Consider the following 21,955-nt stretch of genomic DNA (forward strand, 5'->3'; position numbering starts at 1 on the left):
GTCTCAGTTGGGATTATTTTTGTGTATATGGTGAAACATACTGGGAAATAAGTGTATGTAAATACAGTTTCTGCCGTACCTTATGTATGGTATAGACAAAGGGTTAATTGGGCAAATAGTGTAAATTATCTAAAACTGTTTGTTCTCCTATACAAAGCAAAGTATTTTGCAGGGTTGTTGGAAAGGATAAAGATTCCATGATTCAATGAGTCTCTGTTACCTGGAAGTATTTTTCAAATGTCAAATATATAGTTCTTTGTTTTTTTCTTTTTTAATAGTGATGGTAACTCTCCTGGAAAAGGTTTTATATATAAATTTATTCTCTGGAATGTGACTCCTTTGGCGGAGCTATAGTGTTAGATAGGTGAGGAATTGGAAGGCTGTAACACATGCAACTTACCCCAGTCCCTACCCCCTATTCACGAGTAAACTTGAACAATTGAGTTGTTATTCTTTGGGATTACTTATCTTCTAATTTTAATCCATTTTACCAGCATTTTAATGCAAGTTCTTTTGATATAAATTTGCTTAAAATATTTTTCCCCTTGCAGCATTTTCATTAAGATTGAAATACACTACCTTGTGTGTAACAAATCAGAAGCACTATGTCATGCAAGAAACTAGGGAACTACAAAGAAATCTGGGCCAACTGGGAGGAAAAGAGGTCACTGGTAGTGGTTTTACATAGTGAAGCTTTGTAAAAATTCCCTTTGGATTATGGGATACAATACTTTTTTTTTTTGATACAATACTTTAAAGAAAAAAATGTTTAAAATCATGATGATGCACGATACCATAGACACAAGATAAAACGCGCCAAAGATGAGACATACATGGATTCCTAGATGTGATTTGAAATCCTTCTGCACATTAAGCCCACAGGAACTCTTTCAAACTATGATAAAGCACATAAGTCAGATAACCATGTATATAATGACATGAAATGTATCTAAAATACCTTAAAAACCCACAGATAAAAAATTATAGCAGAGTAGGAGGTGAATCACATGTTAAGGTAAGATAATTATTTTTGGTTTAAAACTTCCGGGCATCAGAGCTCCTGGGTTTTTGTTGTTGTTATTGTTTGTTTTTTATTTTCTCTCTTTTTTTTTTTTTAAGGAATAGAAATTATTCTTTTTAAATGAAATTGCAAATCAAGAGTCTCTGAGTGGGCTCTAAGCAGACAAAAATATAGAATTTCACCACATTAAATATAAAGGTAATTACATGCAATTTACGCTAAATTACTGAAAATGTTGCTTCTAAATTAGTGATCTTCTGCTATTCTACACTGCCTTGAAGCACACACTTTTTTTTTTTTAAGAAACCTGGAAATGTGCATCAGTAGACTGTAATATTAGAGAAATAGTAAACCCAATAAAGGGGGGGATAAATCTTGGTTTTTGCTTGTTTTTTTTTTTTGTTTGTTTGTTTTGTTTTGTTTTCTTTTCTTTTTGTTTCCCTTTACCATCATGGAAGGCTAAAAAAGCAAACAGCACATAGTAAGTACCAATTTTCCCATAAGGTAAGGGAAGATAAAATCATTTTCCCACACCAGCTTTTGAGTTCGATGGAAAGAACCAAATTGTTCTTTCACAGTTTAGTATCTCTGTTGAATATTCAGTTTTTATTTTTTTGAAGCTATACTCTTTGAGATAATTATATCTGGTTTCTGTCAGATCTCACTAGACAATGAAGCATATGCTGAATATTGCATCATTAACATAAAACTGGGTGCTTAAAAGGCTCCTAGTGTCCCAGTAAAGCCTTTCCCACCTCAGTGTGAGGTGGCAACCTCTTTTTTCCTCATCAAGTTATCAAATGAGAATTCTCTTTCTATGGTTATTTAAATGATCATTTAAAGTTAAATTACCTTTGAAAGGATTACAAAAACAGTCCAGCATCACTAAAAGAGTATTTGGAAGGACATCAAAATGAGAGACTGAATACCTGCAGTTTCTTAATTTTGGCAATTAAAAAATTTCGCACCTCTCTTTTTTAATGGAGGTGCTGGGGATCGAACCCGGGACCTTGTACATGCGCTCTACCACTGAGCTATACCCTCCCCCATCACCTCCCTTAAAAGAAATATTTTACAAACAATACGACAATGATTCAAAGAGGCATATGAGCTTTTAGCCTCTCAATCCATGTGACAGTATTCAACAATTTAGAAGAAAGAAAGAGTTCCTATTCTTACTCTAGCATTATGGCTGTTAGAAAGAAAACAGGACTGAATCAGAAATGGGCACATTTGGCTTTGGCTTTGCCGTGGAATTAGAGTGGAACTTGGCAAATGTCACTGAGACAGTGCGGATATTGGTAGCATACGGTACCACGTGAAATATGCTATCATTTTTACCTTTAATGAAGCCTCTGTCTTGACTCCCATATGTGTTTCTTAACATGGCATATTGAGAACAATTTATATATTTTGTTCACCTTTTGAGACTCTCCCGGAGGAGATGCCAAGCAATTTGTTGATTATCCCTAAAGCACAGGAGAGCACAGCAAAATGCCTGGAGGTCGTTCAATAATTGTCAAGGACAATTTGTATTCACCAGTGAGTAAATGTATTATCTGTTTAATTCCTATTTTTCACTCTTAGTTAACTTTCCATTTGTACCACACAGGACTCGTGAGTAAATGGTTGGATGTTTAGGACCAGATGATCAAGAGTGCCCGAACCCACAGAGGTCTCCTCAAGTGGGTAACATGGTGGAGAAGTGTTAAATTCTGTCCTATTACATTCTTTGAAAAATTTAAATAGAGTAAAAATGATGCATTAGGGAAATGTGACCTGTTATTTCCTTGATTTCAGTTGTTTTTGTTGTTTTCCTTCCCTCTGAAGCAGGCATCTGTTATTCATTTTTCCTCACTTCATAGAGTGTTGCCATCTTTGACTAGTTACAACTTCTCTTTTGATATGTTTTTTCCTTAATTGCATGTTGCAGCATTTCATTTATTCCATTCTGTGCAATTCCTACTCCAATTTTTCTTTCCCACCTAGAAATGTTCTACTAATCTACGAACTCAGTATATCTTATAGTTCATTCAGATCTTCTTTGATTTATTAATCAGCCTACTTTTCCACATACATATCCTGCACATTTTCTGAGTTTCTTACTATTTCATTACACTTGTGTGATTGTAAGTTGTACATGTATATACAAGTGAGTATATACATATATATTTTGATTTCTGCATGTTATTTATATACATATATAAATTAACATCTTGCTGAACTCACTTTGTGGGGAGAATTCCTTGAGATTTTTCTATTCAACAGCACGTTGTTTGCAGTTACAGACCATCTTACTTCTTCTTTTCCAAGATGATGATTTTTATGCATCCCCCCCCTTTTTTTTTTTGTACTTTCTGGGATTTCCTGTTTGATCTGCTTTATACAACGATAGATGTATGCATTTTAGATTTTTTTGTAATTTAATTTTGGATTATTTACTCTTTTAAGTCAGCATCCTTTCCTCTGCATAATAATTTTGAAAGTCATCCATGTTTTCATTGTACCAATAATTCACTACTTTTTATAGCTCTGTGATATTCACTTGCTTGGATAGCCCACAATTTGTTTATCTATTCTCAAGTGGATGAACTTCTGGATTGTTTTCAGTGTCTGACTGCCACAAATAAAGATTATATGGACATTTGCATACATGTATTTGTAATGAAATGTGCTTTCATATCTTGTGGGTAAATACAGGGCAGTGGAATAGCTAAATACTGTGTTAGAGTCATGTTTAATTTTTAAGACAGTGAATCTTAAATCAGATGTTTTACAATATTTATATATCATTTTATTTTCTATCAGTAATGAATGAAAGTTCTTTCACACAGAAACAACTAGATACTCTACTTGAATATAGTTTTATCTCATCAAAATTTAAATGAAAATTATTTAGTGAATAATGAGACTGAACGACTTTTTATGTTATGTACCAGTTCCTGATTTTTACATTTAATATTCTATGGAAAATATATTTTCTGATACAAATTATGTATCTATTTGATAATGAAATAAAGACCAATTTTTGAATGAATGAAATATTTTTCAAAATATGTAAATCTTAATGCATTTTTTCTTTTTGTTTTATAACCTGAGGGATAATCAAAGATACTCCATTATTTATTTTAGACATGAGATACTGGGTTGCATTTATTCACAGTTTGTTTTTTCAATCCATATATTACTAACATTGTACTGTATTTTTGTCCAAGATACATAATCTAGGAAACACGTTTTTAAAAAATGTTTATGTATGCATAGCTCATACTTAGGTATATAATTTTTCTTAATAATTAAAAAATAAACTGTAAAAATGCCAATAATATTTACCTCATTGACTGTATATCCTTATGAATTATTTTTATTCAAATTTGATGGGCTTCACTGATAATTTTATTCCACAATGATGAACTCAGAAAACAGTTCAGTATCTCTATGATGTAAATAAGTCTATTGAATATTAAAAAGTAATACAAATGAACAAACAATAAGAGAATTTAATGAGGGTCCAAAAGACATGACAACTTTATAAATGACTACATATTACACTGCACATTCACTAGAAATACAGTATCATCCAAATCATGGAATCATCTCATTTTGCTTCTTCCAAGTATGGTCATCAAGTTGATGTAGTCTCAATCAAATTAAATGAATCTTAATCAAAACATAGTGACCCTCAGTCACATCAAATTCGTGGAAAGGCAGCCAAATTAAAGCGAGGCAACACCCCAATTTATCCCAGAGCAGACCTCATAAGCAAGAAGACAAAAACAACTGGAAAATGACTTTTAAACAAGAATTATTCTTATTTTTCAGAAAGATTAAAAAAGAAGGTAACAATCCCTTAAACAAAAGCAAGTGGTTAGGAATCAAGATCAGTTGGTAAGAAAAATAAAAAGTAAAAACCCAGGAAGCTTCTATGGCAAACCACAAGAAACAGAGCTCAATTGGTATATCCATTTTTATAAACAAATGGAATGATTTAGACAAACTTAGCTGTTGTGTTGGTCTGGGTCACTGAAATGCCAAGTATGTTGAGTTAATCAACTATCTAAGGTTCATATGTGAAAGTAATGATACTGATGAGAAAAGAGCAGGACACAAAGATCCCCTTGTGGGAAGGAGACATTGAGCAGATTCAGATGAGTTCAGATTAACACAATACACTGAGCCTCCTTGAAACTAACATCAAGTATGTTTTAACCCACCGTATAGAAACGAATGAAGGCTAAGCAGAAAGCATGTGCTTACAGGAAAGCAAACATACATACACACTAATATGCAGGCACTGGAACTTCTATTCTACTATTAGAGAATAACATAAGTCATTTTAATTCCCTGTCTGTACCAGCTAATGTTTTTCACTCCCACGGATCATACCCACACTCTTTGCCTGTGGCTATAGTCTAACCCATATAATGGGACTCCCTAACCCATTATACTGTAGCAGTAAGTTACCTAATTATTATGTTTATAATACATCTCTTCCATCAAAAAAGGAAAAGATATTTATTGTTCATTAACTAATGTATTTAGAGCACTTAGAAGTATGGCTGGTGCTTAGAAGTCAATCTCTAAATATATGTTGAACTCATTTATCCTTGCTTTTCCCTCTGAGGGAGCACATAGCAATGCTTCATAATGTTCATAGCCTAATTCAGAGGAACCACATAGTAAAATGAATTTAAGAAAAGATATTGCATATTTTTCTCCATATCCTATTAGCAGCATATTTTACATCTTTGTTCCTCAAGCTATAGATCAAGGGATTCAACATGGGGATAATGAGGGTATAAAATATAGAAGTCACTTTGTCAGTATCAAAGGAATGTCTGGACTTGGGCTGCAAATACATAAAGAATAAAGTCCCATAGAACACTGTCGCCACTGTCAGGTGGGATCCACAGGTAGACCAAGCCTTGTGCCGACCCCCAGTGGAGTTCATCCTGAGAATGGTTACAAGGATACACAGGTAAGAGACAAGAACCACCAGAAGGGATGAAATCAAATTAAACACTGAGAAAATCATAATAATCAATTCAATATCCTGGGTATCTGAGCAGAGCAAAGATAACAAGGAAAGACAGTCACAGTAGAAATGACTGATGACATTGTAGCCACAGAAGGATAAATTAAATATCTTTACAGTGACTAGAAGAGACACAAATGTGCTATAGAGATAGGGGACTGCCACCAGCAGCTGACACACCCTTTGCGACATGATGACTGTGTAGAGCAGAGGGTTACAGATGGCCACGTAGCGGTCATAGGACATTAGTGACAGAATGAAAAATTCACTAATGATGAACATAATGTAGAAAGCTCCTTGTGTGGCACAAAAGTAATAGGAGATTGTATTTTGATCCACAACAAAACTTGCTAACATTTTGGGTCCCACGGTTGTTGAATAACCCAGATCAGTGAGAGACAGATGTTTGAGGAAGAAGTACATGGGTGTCTGTAGCCTGGTGTCCACCATAGTGAGGATGACCATGCCCAAGTTGCCCACCACTGAGATCACGTAGATGATGAGGAAGAGCCCAAATAACGGAGCCTGCAGCTCAGGGCGGTCTGTGATGCCCATGAGAATGAACTCGCTCAGCGCGGTTCCATTGTGCGTTTCCATCCAGGTTTATCAGAAAGCCTACCCTGCATAAAGACATCAGCACAGTCAACAGCTGTTGTGTAGTATCAGCTGGTCGTGTTTTAGGACGCTGAGCTAGAACCAATATGACAAGTCCAAATTTCCAATTCGGGGTATTTTAAAATAAACCCGCCTGCCACAGTAAACATGTATTACAATGATAGATAGATAGATAATCAGTGATGATAGAGATGGGGCTGGAGACAGAAATAGATCAGTGGTTTTTCAATCGGGGATGATTTGTAGCCCAAAGAACATCTGGAAATCTTTTGAGGCAGTTTGATTGCCACAAGCAGAGTGAGTGAAAGAGGGGAGCTACTGGCATCTGATGGTTGGAGTCTAGTGATGCTGCCGTTTGTTCCGCTACGTTAGGACTACACCCCCACACACTACAACACAGTTTTATCAAAACCAAAATGTCAATAAGGCCAAGATTTACAAACACTTACATAGACAGATATAGATAGATATAAATACAGATGTAAATACAGATATAGGCAGTAATTTTTTTGAATGGTAAAAAAAATGTATATGAATATCCCTAATAAGCTGCTAATTAAAAAAATACCAGAATAGAAGGAGGATGGCAGGGTAGAGTAAAATGATTAGTGGTTTAGAAAATTGACTATCAGCGTTTCAAAAGAAAGAGAAAGAGAAAGAAAGAAGGGAGGAAGGAAAAAGAAAAAGGGAATTGATACCGGTTACAAGGAAAATATGTGTCCAGTGTCTCTTAGTGAGCCATAAGAAAGGGAATAGAAAAATACAGCACTAACAGCATTCAATTATGTATCTATACTGTATATGTTTACAGAAAATCCACCTTTTTCTCACATAAAACATGGCTTATAACCTTGTGAGTGTCTGATATCCTATCCCCATGTGCTTACCTCTCCATGTCAGAAATACTGAACTACTCTTAAAAATATTTAAATCAAAGAAATAAGAAGCAATATAAATCTTGTTTAAGTACAATGATGAAAAGCTAAAGAAAAATTGTATTAAATGCTGATTTTCCAGTAAAATAAGAAACGTTACAGTTTCTGTCACCATTTTTAGACATCTATGGACAGCATCAAATTGCGTTTTCAAACTTTACTATCTGTGTTGATTATCTGACTATTATTTTTAAGGCTTTGTATCTTTTGAGAAAATTGAATGTGTTTCCTTCAGATTCCACTGGAAACCACACATGCTGTATATTGGACCATCACCTTAAAACTGGATACTTAAAATTTTTCTGAACACCAAAAGTTATTTTTCATATCAATGTAAGATTTTGCTCATTTTGCTCATCAGAATTTCAGGAAAAATATCACATTTATAGATTCTTTAATTTGATATTAATTATTAGAATATTTTGAGATGAAAATAAAAAGAGCCACAGTTACCAACTGACTAAAGATTTAGAAAGACATCAGACGAGAACCTGACCACCTGCAGCTTCATGATTCTGCCATAATTTTTATTATTTATTCCTGGCTCTTTATTTAGCCTTTCTTGTTCCACGGTTTTGTCCTTTCTTAATCATATGATTAAATATTTATATAGAATATAAATATTACATGAACAACATGGCACTGACATTTCAAAGATACTCATTAGCATTTGTGAAAATATTTGAACAATTAATCTGAAGGGAAGGGGGGAAGTCCTGTTCTGCTCAGGCATTATTAATAGTAGGATGTACATGGAACTAGAAGTCCTCATATTTTGCTGTGCTTTGTCACAGAATAAAAGTGTTATCTTGCAAATGACTCCGAAACTATTCAGATACAAGTATAATATGATGCCCCATGAAATATACTGTTTACCTGTAATGGAACCTCTGACTTGGCTTCCCCATGTGCTTCATAAGGTGCGTAGTGAGATCAATTTATTCATTCTTTTTCATCCTTTGAGACTCTCCCTGAGGAGACCCCAAGCAATTTCTTGATTGTCCCTGAAGCACTGAGATCACAACAGAAAAAGGGAGAGTGTGTTTATTAGTCCAGAACAATTTTACACACCAGTGAGTTAGATGTATTTTTGTATGTGTATTACATTTCTACCTTTTACTCCTGTAATTTTCTTTTTTTCCTGACTCTGATGTTTATTTATTTTTTGCCCATGTGGTTAGACTATGCCACCCAGTTGTTTGGTCAAACATCAGTCTAGATGTGGCTATGGGGATATTTTTCAAATGTGATTAACTTTTAAAGCAGTAGATTTTGAGTACAGCCAACTTCCTTCCAGAATGTGGGTGGGTCCTTTTCTATCAAGAGTAAAGACTGAGAACCCCTAAAGAAAAAGGAATTCTGCTTCCAGATTGCCAGAAAGAAATTCTGCCTCAGTTTCCCGCACTTGTGCTCAGCATCCACCCTTGCTATCTGCCAGGCCCCAGAATCACATTGTATAATCTTACACGGTCCTGTGTGGATATTGATACAGCTACAACTACACTTAAAATGATACTTATTTCCATTCTTAAGTGCTCACACAGCAGTGAGATCTCTTGATGAGAACAAATATAGTGTGTCAATGAATTTTGTTAACTATTTCAGATTAATTATATCAAAACGCTCTTCCACAAGTAAATATACAAGTTTTCCTCTATGACAGTTGCCTTAACTATGTTCTCTCTTGTTAATTATTACTACAAGGTGTGTGTATCTATTATTGACTTCTTCTTGTTTTTGGTGTGATTTTTGGTAGGTCTAGTAATTAAATAAACACTTTATTGAGGCATCTTTGAATATAATAAACTGCACATATATAAACTGTAAAATTTGATGTTTTGACATATGTATGCATCTGTGAAACATTAGAACAATCTTGATTAAAGAGCATACCCATCACCCCTAAAGTTTCTTAGCATCTCTGTAGTGCTTCCATTCTGCTCTTTCTTATCCTACACTGTCCCAAGCAGCCTTAGACATGAGGTTTTATTTTTTTTAACTTTTTATGTTAAAGTAATTATAGAATTACGGGAAATTCTAAAAAAGAGCACAGGGAATCCTTGTGCCCCACTTAGTTTTTCTAGTAGTGACAACTTGCATAAATCCATTACAATATCACGAGCATAAAATTAACATAGCTACAACTCACTGACCAGATTTCAGCAGGTTTGCGTGCACTCATTTGTGCCTTTGCATTGATACAACTCCATGCAACTTTATCATATGTGTACACATGTAACCACCATAACAGTCAACATATTACAACTTATTCTGTCACCAGGATGCTATCTCTCATGCTATTCCTTTAGAGACACACCCTTCCCTTCGGCTCATTTCCTTGTCTGTATCCCGTTAACCACTAATCTGTTTTTCATCACTGTCATTTTAACTTTTGAAGAGTGTTTTATAAAGGAAATACCATTTGTTACCTTCTGCAATAGGCTGTCTTCACCCAAGACAATTTTCTTGGGGTCCATCCAGGCTTTCGTGTGCATTGATGTTTGTTCCTTTATTACTTATGAGGATTTGTCCATGGTATTGATGATAGACTTTATTTACTCACTGAAAGACATGTGGGTTGTTCCCAATCTTAAACTCCTGCAGACAAAACTTCTATAACCATTTTCATCAAGGTGATTGTCCAAATGTAAGTTTTCATTCCTGGGCTGAATGCCCAAGAGTATGATTGGCAGGTTGCTCTAATTCTGATGCAGTAAAACTTACAGATGTTTACTTTTACAGATAGTGATTTGGATGCTGTGTCTATAAACACTTCACTAATTATGGGTCCTAGATAGAGACTTTGCTCTGTGTTCTTGTCTAAATGTTTTATAGTTTTACATTTTACATTTTCTTCTATTTTTAACCAGTTTGATTTACATAGGGTTTAGGTCAACATTACTTGTAGCTTTCTTTGTTTTTCCTTTGAACGTCCTGTTACTCCAAAACCATATTTAAACATTCTTTTGTTAACTCACCTTTGTACACGTATGAAGAATTGATCAGGCTTTGGCAAGGTCTACTTGTGAGCTCTCAAATCTGCTCCATCAATTGATGTGTCCATCTCTCCACCGGCACCACCCAGTCTTGATTTCTGTAGCCATATACTACGTCTTAACATGGCATAGAATGTTTCTTCTTTATTATTCTACATTTTAACATGTGTTTTAGTTATGCTAGGTCCTTGGCCTTTCATGTACATTTTAGTATAAGGTCATCTGTATCTCCAAAATATCTTGCTGAGTGATTTTATTTGAGTTCACATTAAACCTATAGATCACTTTGGACAGGACTGGTATCTTTATTACATTCAGTCTTCTAATTGTGAACTGAGTATGTTTACCAACTCATCGAGATCTTCTTTGATTTTTTTAATCAGTATTTTATATTTTTCTGTATACAGATCTTCTTCATTTTTTCTTAATTTCACCAAAGTATTTCATTACACTTGGGTGATTTGCATGTTTCCTTGTTTTCTACCTCACTATTTCATTATGCTTGGGGTGCTTTCAATGGTATGTGTGTAAATTGAGTTTTGAATATTAAACTTACCTCACTTTTCTGAGATAAGTCAATAATCATTGTTCGCTATTGTTTTTTATATATTATTAGATTCAATGTGTAAAAATTTTGTTTAGAATTTTTGAATATGTGTTAAGACTGATATTGTTATTATTTTTACAATAATACCTTCTCCTGTACTTTATACAAGAGGAAAATTCTTCTAATAAAGTTGGAAAATGAAACTTCTCTTTTGTTTTCTGGAAGAATAAGAAGATAATTGGTTACTTCTTTTTCCCTAAACATTACGTGGTGTTCCCTAGTAAAGGCACCTGGACCTGATTCTGGTGGGGAGTTATTTTTAATACAAATTTCTATTTGAGATCATTTTTATTCTTGAATTTTTTATAGTATTTCTTAGTGTCCATACACATGTATATATATATGATATATATAATATATATATACACACACACACATATATAATTTAAATTACATCCATTTTTATTATTCTGACATAAAGCAGATTGCTATTTCAAACACAAAATTAATTTGATAAAGTTTCTTTTGTATGTTTCTTTTTCTAATTTCTATTGTTTTAAAAAATTATTATGGTATTGTGTAATAAATTTTCTTGATATTCAAAATATTCTATCGAACTTTTCATTTACATAGAAATTTCTGGGTTTTTTGAATGTTTGTGTTCTATGGAAAATTAGACAACTTCCTTAAATAACATATGTCTACTTAATAATGAAGTAGAGAGTAACTTATAAAATGAATGAAGTACATTATAAACTTCAGTAAATCTCAATACAATTTGTTCTCTTTTTGTACATCTTTTTAAGGACTATCATTCTAGGGCACACCTAGATTTATTTTAGAAATGGGATATTGGATTGTGTTTATTTAGTCAAAGTTTGTTTTTTTTTTTTCAAATCCAGATATTAGAGACTTTTAATTCTTAATTATAAAAGTTATAATTATTTACTGAAGATATTTTGGGGAAAACATATAAGCAAAAAATAAGCATTTTATTAATCTCAGCTGCCACCACTACCTAATATTAATGTTTTGATGTATCTCTGTCCATAATTTTCTAGGAACAAAAACAGTTTCTTATATTTATATATGCATAGTTTATACTCAGGTTTAATATTTTTTCTTGGTAATTAAAAAATCAGCTGTAAAATTTGTGCATATTTTTAACATGATAATATTCCATTATTTGGGTCCAATTAATTTTGTTTATTCAAAGTTATTTGACTACAGAGAAAATTGTAGTCCATGTCTGTACACAGAGTCCAGTCCCTCTGTGATGTAAATGAAGTGCCATGAAAGTTAAAAAATATTAAAAATAAACAAAAATATGGAGGAATTCAGAGAAGATATGGAGGAAGTTTGTCCAGAGGCGGTAAGATGTACATCAGTCGTTACATGTCATGTACACTTTCACTAGAAACACAGAGTAGACCAAATAAAGGGATTAGCTCCTTTAACTTCTTAAATCAATGCAGTGAGACAGTGGATCCTAATCAAAATACAGTACACACTCAATGAATCAAATTTTAGGAAAGTCAGCAACATGGAAGAGAAGCAACAAAACTAATTTATCTTGGAGTAGACCTCTTATGGAAATAGACACAATAAAAACATGACTTTTAAACAAGAATTCTTTTTGTTTTTAAGAAATTTATTTTAATTGATACATCCACTGGTGTAGACAAAGGGACTGATTTAGACAAAATGAGATCTGTGATGATCTTCTGAGTTGCTAACATGCCATGATGTTGAGTTAATGGACTAGAACTCAAACATGAAAATAATAGCGCTGAGGAGAAAAGAACAAGACCCTGAGATGCCCACGTGGAATGAGGGGTTTTGAGCAAATTCAGATGAATGTTGACTTTAAATCACCTCACTCCAATGAGCCTCCTTGAAACCACAATCCAGATTGCTCTTAACACATCCCGTGGAAGAGAATGAAGACTGAACTGGGATAAATGTGCTCACACAAAAGCACACATGTGTACACAAACATGTATAGATACATGAAAGTATATTCTAAAGGTTGAGGATACTACAAGAGTCATTTAAATTCCCTCTTTGTGCCTACTATTCTCCCTCACTCCCACAGAGCACATCCACTCTCCTTGACTGCTCTTATGGTCTGTAACGTCCTAACTCATTCTGCTGTACTCCAGAATTAACTTCATTATTTTGCTTATGTTTCATCTCCTCTTGTTAGAGATGGCAAAGATTTTTTTTCTATCTTTCTTACACTAATAGACTTATAGCACTTAGAAGTCCAACTGACACATAGAAGACATTCTCTAAATATATGAGGAACTTATTTGTGTTTGTTTTCCCTTTGAAAGCACGCACAGCAAGGTGGAAAACCCTTAACCTAATTTATAAGAATCAGTGATCTTTAAGAAAAGATATGGCAGAGTTTTTTCCACGTCCTTTGTAGGGCATATTTTACATCTTTGTTCCTCAAGCTATAGATCAAGGGATTTAACATGGGGATGACAAGGGTATAAAATATAGATGCCACTTTATCAGTGTCAAAGGAATGACTGGACTTGGGTTTCACATACATAAATGTCAAAGTCCCATAGAACACGGTGACCACTGTCAGGTGGGATCCACAGGTAGAAAAAGCCTTCCTCCTACCTTCAGCAGAGTTCATCCTGAGAATAGCTACAAAGATGAGCAGGTAAGACACGAGAACTATCGCAAAGGTGAAAATCAAATTAAAAGCTGAGAAAATCATTATCATATATTCGATTTCATGTGTGTTCGAGCAAAGCAAAGATATCAAGGGGAAATTGTCACAGTAGAAATGATTGATGACATTATAGCCACAGAAGGATAAATTAAAGAGTTTTATGGTGACTAGAAGAGACACAAATGTGCTATAGAGATAGGGGACTGCCACCAGCAGCTGACACACCCTTTGCGACATGATGACTGTGTAGAGCAGAGGGTTACAGATGGCCACGTAGCGGTCATAGGACATTGCCGACAGAATAAAAAGTTCACTAATAATGAACATGATGAAGAAAGCCAGCTGTGTTGCACAAAAGTAATAGGAGATTGTATTTTGATCCACAACAAAATTTACCAACATTTTGGGGCCCACCGTTGTTGAATAACCCAGATCAGTAAGAGCCAGGTGTCTGAGGAAGAAGTACATGGGTGTCTGCAGCCTGGAGTCCACCTTGGTGAGGATGACCATGCCCAAGTTGCCCACCACAGAGATCACGTAGATGACGAGGAAGAGCCCAAATAACGGAGCCTGCAGCTCAGGGCGGTCTGTGATGCCCATGAGAATGAATTCGCTCAGCATAGTTAGGTTGTGTGTTTCCATCTGGGTTTCATCAGAGAATCTATTCTGGATAGAGACATCAGCACAGTCAATAATAGTTCCATGCAGTAAATTCTGGTGATTTTTTTATATTCAAAACTGGTATAAATAAAATAAATCCAAATTTGCATATAAGCTCTATTAAAATAATCCATTCCCTGCAAATAAAACATACATGTATAGAAACAGAATCAAAAATCAAAATAAAGAGAAAGTTGGAGAAAGGGAGAGACTTGTAATTTCCAAGGGGAACAATTTGTCCCCCAAAGAACATTTGATAATGTCTTGAAGCATTTTGGTTGTCACCACTGGAGAAGGGGTGCTGCTGACCTCTAATGTTTATAGCCCAGCGAGCCTGCTAATTATAGTACTATTATCAGTGTAACCCCCAACAAGAGAGAATCATATGGCCCAGACTGCCAAAGAGCTAAGATTGGCAAACCCTGATACATGCGTCGCTATATACAGGGATTGATATAAAGGTAGAAAGAGGAAGCAGAGATGAAAAGAAATGATATAAACTTTAGATTGTTTAATAGGTCAAGGTAAACCTTTCTACTGTCTTTTCTAGAATGATAATTGTATTTACACAATTATGATCACATTATATAACTCCTGCCCTAATTACATCATAAAATTTTAAAGCCCAATTTCCAGTTATGTGTGAAACATTTAGAAGCCCCTGTTTTAAAACAAGTTTATTTGAAAGATCTTATGTACTGATGCTACAGGATAAAAAAATTAACACAATTGACTAATTTTGGACAGAGGTATAAAGGTAAAGAAATATTATCAGACCATATTAGATATTATTTGTCTTCATACAAGGAGACTTTCCAAGAAATATACATAAGATGTAATCTCTGTTATATCTCCATTTTTGGTATATACAAAGGAGAACTTGGGCAAATGTAAATTATTTTAATGTCTTTAAATCAGCCAAATCAGCCATTTCTTGTGGGGTTATTGGGAAGATAATTGAGAATTAAACCTTTCAATGTATTCTTGGTACCTGGAAATACCCTCAGATCTCAATTACATAGGATTTTTCTGTTGTTTGTTCTTAATTTCTTAGTAGAGATGGCATGTTACCTAAAAGGGATTATCTTTATTCATGAACATATAAACTATTTTTGTGTGACTTAACATTTTTGTGAGGGTGTGATGAGGAATAGATCATGTATTATCTAGGCAACAGGTCCCAGTGCCCCTCACCATGACCCAACTTCATGACTACAATGGGACACCAGTGTGCACTTCTGGATAATTTATCTTCTACCTTACTTAAAACATGTAATATATATTTACCTCAAATTAAACATGTTTCCTCCCTTCAAGTGCACTTTCATTGTAACACAAATTCCAAATTGTTTGTAACACATAAGGTGTATTTTGTCAAGGAGGATCCTAGGCTAGTGTGAGGAAATTCAGCAAATTGAGACAGTAATGTCACTGGAACTGGTTTTATATAATGAAGTTTCGTAAACGTTTCTTTTGGATAAAAGATTCTCTGCAGAAAAACATAGGTTTAAAATCACTACATTACACAATAGGATACTGGCAAAATAAAATACATAGACAATTATATATATTTTGATACATAAATACTTATCTATTATATAATTATTTTTACGTTCTCTATATATTTATATGGACTCCGGAATGTTATTTGATGTTTAAGTGCACATTAAAGCCATAAAGAACTCCTCCATAGCATGGTACAGCATTTAATGCAGACAAATAAAAGTCCAATGAAATAAAGATGTATATGAATATCTCCAATAAGCCATCATTTAAAAACACCAGAGTAGTTTCAGAGTAGGCGGATGTCAGCTAAGATAAAAGAAATATCAGTTTAAAAAGTTGTATTAGTGTGTACCTAAAAAAAAATAAAGATAAAAGAAAGTAATAGAATTGTTCCTAACTACAAAGAAAATAGCAGTATCAGGAGTCGTAGTGAGTTATAAGAAAGCAAAAAAAAAAAAAAAAAAAAAGCTTGTAATATCAAGTTATAAATATGTTTAAAGGAATAAACACATCTCGCACAAACCGGGCGTGTAAGGTTGTGAGCCTCCGATACCGTACCTGTCCCCAGGTACATACATTTCTCATGTAAGAAACACTGAACTACAATTAGGAAAAACGTATTTTAAATGAATGGAAAAGGTGATATAAATCTTCTTTAGGTGCAAGGGTGAAAGGCTACAGAAACAAATTACGTTGGTAAGTGCTGATTTTGTTGTGTAATAATGGGGGATTGAAGACCTTTTTCTAACCAGCATCAGAGTTGTAGGGAAGGCATCGAATTAATTTCTCATAGTTTATCATCTGTGCTGATTATCTGATTATTTTTTGAAGTTATACTCTTTGAGAAAATTATATGTGCTGTCTGATTTCACTGGAAACTGAACATGCTGTATATTGTACCTTCCCCATAACACTGGGTCCTCAAAATCTCTTAGCCTCTAAAACTTGCTGTGCACATCTCAGTGCAGGTGGAAACCACCATTTTGCTCATCAAGATAATCAGAAAAAAAAATATTTACACATTAATTTAAATATTCATTAAATATACAATATTTTGAGAAGGGACTGAGAAGAGCCCAGTGTCACTAACTGACCAAAGATTTGGAAGGACATCAAACCAGAAACTGACCACCTGCAGCTTCATAATTCTGCCATTTTTAAATTTCTTACTCTTCAGGCTTTCTTGTCTCTCAGTTTTGTCCTTTCTTATTCATATGAGTAAGTATGTAAACAAAACATAAATATTACATAAACAATATGGCACTGACATTTCAAAAATACTCATTAGCTTTTGTGAAACTATTTGAACATTAATCTGAAGGAAAAGGAAAGCCAACCTGCTCTGCTCCATGCATTATCGATGGCGGGATGTACATGGAAGTGGATCAGAAACCCTCATACTTTACTACGCTTTATCATAGAATAAGTGCTCCACTGCAAATCACCAAACTGCCTGGATATTGGTAAAATACGGCACCAACATGAAATATGCTGTCTGCTTACCTGTAATGAGACCTCTGTCTTGGCTTCCCCACGTGTTTCACAACACGCACAGTGAGCTCAATTTATAAATTCTCTTCCACTTTCTAAGACTCTCCCTGAGGAGATGCCAAGCAATCTCTTGATTGTCCCTGACGCACTGAAATCTTAGAAAAGGAAGGGATGTGTTTATTAGCGGTCCGAGGCAATTTGTATAGCCCAGCAAATGAGTTCTATTATTTGCGTGTATTTCATTCCTACTTTTACTCTTGATTAGCTCCCTATTTATTCTGTTCTCTAATTTACTCTAATACAACCACATAGTGATCTAGATTAATATATTTCATCCATACAACAAGTCTGCCAGTATCCCCCTAGCTCTGCAGTGGTCTCAAATGAGATGATACAACAGAGATGTGCCTAAAAACTATCTTATTGTATCACTTAAAATATTTAAATGAACTAAAAATAATAATGTTTGTATATGTAAGATTGTTGCATTCACTTTTTCTTTTTTCTTTTTTCCAATAGGGAATTACTGATTTAATTAGTTACTCCTATTTCTCATTCTCATTTTATACTCATCACTGTCTGTATAGGATTTCTCTTTCATTATATTTGCCTTCATTATATTTCACTCTTTCTTGTTTTTCTACCAAGTCCAATACACACTCCAATTCTCGTCTACCTTGACACATGTTCTGCTGTGCTTCATATATGCCTTGCATGATCAATATACATATATACAAGAATACAATATACAGAATATACATTCTTGCAGAATACATGCACAATTTTGTGTGCATATGCTTTAGTATGCATAAGTTAAGGGGCTGTAAAATTGCATTGTTGAATTTAATTCACCAGTTATCTGTGGTAACATGTGACATTTTTACTTCTTTATTAGTATAGTCAAAAATGTAATTTCCTAGGTCTTTTCTTTATTGGTAGATATTTTGTTTGTATCCAGTATCAGCTGTTAGTAAAACTACCACAACATACAGTCCAAGAAGAAGCCTTGAGTTTACAATGTCAATATGTTGTGAACAACTTTTCCATGATACACACATTACACAGCTGCCTCTGTGTGTGTGCCTGTGTGGATATAGCCATGGATATATTTACAGGTACACTTACACACATTTCCATGCTTATGGGCTCCCGAAGTAGTGAGATCTCTTGGTAGGAGCAAATGTAAAACTTCTATCACTTTTGTTAACTACTTCAGATTGGTTGTACCAATACACTCGTCCATAAATAAATACACGAGGTTTCTTGGATCTCACCTCTATGAGAGGTACCTAAATTATGTTCTCTTGTTAACTAAGTGATATTATAAGATGTGTGTTTCTGTTATTGACTTTCCCCCTCCTTGTTGGTTAGATATATAGCATGTTTAATAATGAAACAGTTTATCGAGGCATTTATTTATTCTGGCATCACTGAATACAATAAACTGCACATATATGAAGTGTAAAATTTGATAAATTTGCCTGAAGGATATTCAGCTGTGGCCCACTCTTGAATTCCTTCTTGTGTGAAGCCAAGGAACCATGCTTGGCAAGGTACATCCCAGGGATTCAGCTGAGACCTAGGACATGGCCCTCCTCTCACCCCACATTTGCTTTACCTGTATCATCTCTCTCTTTCTCATTTTTTTTTTTTTTAGTAAAGATAGATTTATTTAGGGAGATACATCTTACACAGAGTGTAGGCTGTGGAGGTTAGGCGCTCAGGTTAAAGTAAAAGGAGATACACACTCCATAGACAGAGTGCTGACCATCACCAAAGATGAGGGAGCAAGGGAGGTGGCTATGAGGCACAGTGTTGCTAGTTTTTATGGGCTTGATAGCTTTATATGTTAACAAGTGGGAGGACCATTCCAACTACCCTGAGGAAGGGGCTAGGCTTCCCAGGAATTGGGCCACTGCCCACTCTTTGACCTTTTATGGTCAGCTTTGAAGCTGTCATGGTACCTGTGGGAGTGTCATTTACCTTGTTAATATTACTACGAACGTACAATGAAGTTCAAAGTCTACCAGAAGTCAAATCTCCTGCCATATTGAGTCTCAAGGCTTACTGGGAGTTGAATCTTCCACCATTTGGTGTTAATTGCTGTGTCATTCCTTGGATGGCTGTGCCCTGCCTCCTTCCCTCCTGTCCCATATCCACCAGTGTAGACAAATAGACTGATTTAGATAAAATTAGATACTGTACTGATCTGAGTTGCTGAAATGCCATGATGTTGAGTTAATAAGCTCTCTAAAACTCATGTGAAAATATACTGCTGAGGAGAAAAGAACAGGACCTTAAGATCCCCGTGTGGAAGGGGAGTATTTGAGCAACTTCAGATGACTGTTGATTTCAAACCATCCTACTCCAGTGAGTCTTCTTGAAACCCCAATCAAGTTTGCTCTCAACACACTCCACGGAATAGCGAAGGAGTTGGAAACAAATGAACTTCCTTGATGCTAAAACTGTTTGTTGATTCTTTCTAAGAAATTCTGCATTTTGCTTTCTCTCCCTTAATGCTTTCTATGCTAAACAATCCATAAACATTCAATAGTTTAACCAGGAAGTAGGCAGTGGGTCAATCACCTCAGAAGAATAGACAGACTCTTTTCAGCTCCCCCATGACACCAGAAAGATTCATGGAGGTTAACGTAGCAGCACCCTGTAAAGTGCCCTGATTATTATCACCTTTTCTGTTCCTTCCAGTTTTTTCTATGAAACTTCAAGACTCCAACTCCAAGATGGATTCACAATCTCTAAGGCATGAGCCTGCCGTGACTCCGCTTTGCCTGGCAAAGCAATAGAGCTGTTCTTTTCTTATTCTCCCAAAACTCTGCCTCCGAGTCTCAATCGATTTTGGGGGTACAGAGGCCAGTTTTGTGGCAACAGTAGCATGGAATAATATGAAGCCCAAAATAGAATGAAGGCGCTAACACAAACACACACAGGCACACAAGTAAGAAGGAGTACAATGCAAATTAACAAACTGGCTTCACTGACGCAAAACCATTTGCTGAATCATTCTTTACTGAGAATAACTTTAACCCAGAGGCTATGCTCCAGGAAGAAGATAACAGGCTGATAATCTCGCAAGAAAGGACAGACACTCTGGAGTTCCTCCTGAAGATTCGTTGCATTTAAGAGGAATACAGCTCCTTGTAAAACGCCCTGATTGTTATCACCTATTCTGTTCCACTCAGTTTTTCTATAAAACCTCAAGACCCCCACACCATGGTGGGCTCACAGTTTTTAAGCCTGCTGCGGCTCGCTGTGACTCCCTTTGCCATGCAAAGCAATAAAGCTGCTCTTTTCTTTCCTCCCCAAACTCCTCCATCCAAATTTGAATTTGCTTCTTGGGTGAAATTGAATTTGCTTTTTGGGGGTGGAGAGGCTGATTTTTTGGCAACAAGTACAAACACATATAGATACTTGAAAGTTTATTCTAAAGGGGAATTTAAATGACTCTGTGTCATCAATAAAAAGGTGAATGGAGCTGTACAGGAATATAGGTTTCATATGAGGTTGAACTTAAGTTAGTATCAATTCAAATTAGATAGTTTTAACTTTAGGATGTTATGTGTAATAATCCCCCTTTAAGCAAAATAAAATATGCATAGAATATTCAGGAAAGGAGATGAGGAGGGAATCAGAATGTATCACTGCAGGACATCAGCAGAATCAGGCTAACCAAGAGAAAGCCATATTCAAAATGGTAGAAAATTCTGTGAACTTTTTGCTTATCTTTCCCCCAGCGCCATATCTGGAACAATTCGAAGTGGTTAGGAAAGAGCCCCCTGGTTCCAGTTGCCTCCCTCAGGATAGAAGGAAAGGAATGGAACTTGCCTTCCTTTCTGTCTTGTTTAAGGGCTGCCCTGGGAGTGCCTCGGGGTTTCTGCCTCTCTACCTCAGAGCACTAACAGGAATCGTGGCAGAAGATGAATATCAACACGGAGGTCAATGGAAGACACTGAGGCCTTAGATGACTGCTTGGCAAAGGTATATCCTTGGATGCCTGGGGCAAGGGGTTGTTAGCAACTGCAGACAACACAACAGAGCAAACAGCTAAGGCTCTGAGAAGAAGCAAAGGTGAGACTGTTAGAAAAATGAAGACATTTAAAACCGGCAATGTATAGCATGGAGCTGGGACAAAAAATGCGTGCTCAGATTCAGGGAAGACACATCCTCAGAAGAAGGTTGAGAGGACTCTGGCTTTCACGCCAGGCTGGTTAGTAAAATCTAGACCACAAAAAAAGGGAGAAGTTACTGTTTTTTCAAATGCCCAATTTTCAACGAAATACCACACAGCATCACGAAGCAACACACAAAAATATCACAAAGATACAAGGCAAAAAGTCCCATTCAATCACACAAAATAAATGTCCAATATGTAAACAAAATGAAGATATAAACAAGGGATGTTGTAGAGAAAAACCTTTGTTTTGTTGGAGGTTTACAGGGAA

At 35.3% G+C, this 21,955-nt stretch overlaps 2 protein-coding genes across 2 annotated transcripts; both read right to left on the bottom strand.

Moving 5' to 3' along the window:
- Nucleotides 1-5,711: 5,711 nt before the first annotated feature.
- LOC141578841 (olfactory receptor 8K3-like) lies at nucleotides 5,712-6,653 on the bottom strand. Its single transcript, XM_074372003.1, has one exon. It carries the CDS (start codon nucleotides 6,651-6,653, stop codon nucleotides 5,712-5,714), a length of 942 nt encoding a protein of 313 aa, XP_074228104.1.
- Nucleotides 6,654-13,538: 6,885 nt separating this feature from the next.
- On the bottom strand, nucleotides 13,539-14,492 carry LOC105081008 (olfactory receptor 8K3-like). Its single transcript, XM_010970130.3, has one exon. The coding sequence runs from the start codon at nucleotides 14,478-14,480 to the stop codon at nucleotides 13,539-13,541; it is 942 nt and encodes a 313-aa protein (XP_010968432.1). The 5' UTR covers nucleotides 14,481-14,492.
- Nucleotides 14,493-21,955: the final 7,463 nt, after the last annotated feature.

The sequence above is a fragment of the Camelus bactrianus genome, chromosome 10 (genome assembly GCF_048773025.1).
Source record: "Camelus bactrianus isolate YW-2024 breed Bactrian camel chromosome 10, ASM4877302v1, whole genome shotgun sequence".
Lineage (NCBI taxonomy): Eukaryota > Metazoa > Chordata > Mammalia > Artiodactyla > Camelidae > Camelus > Camelus bactrianus.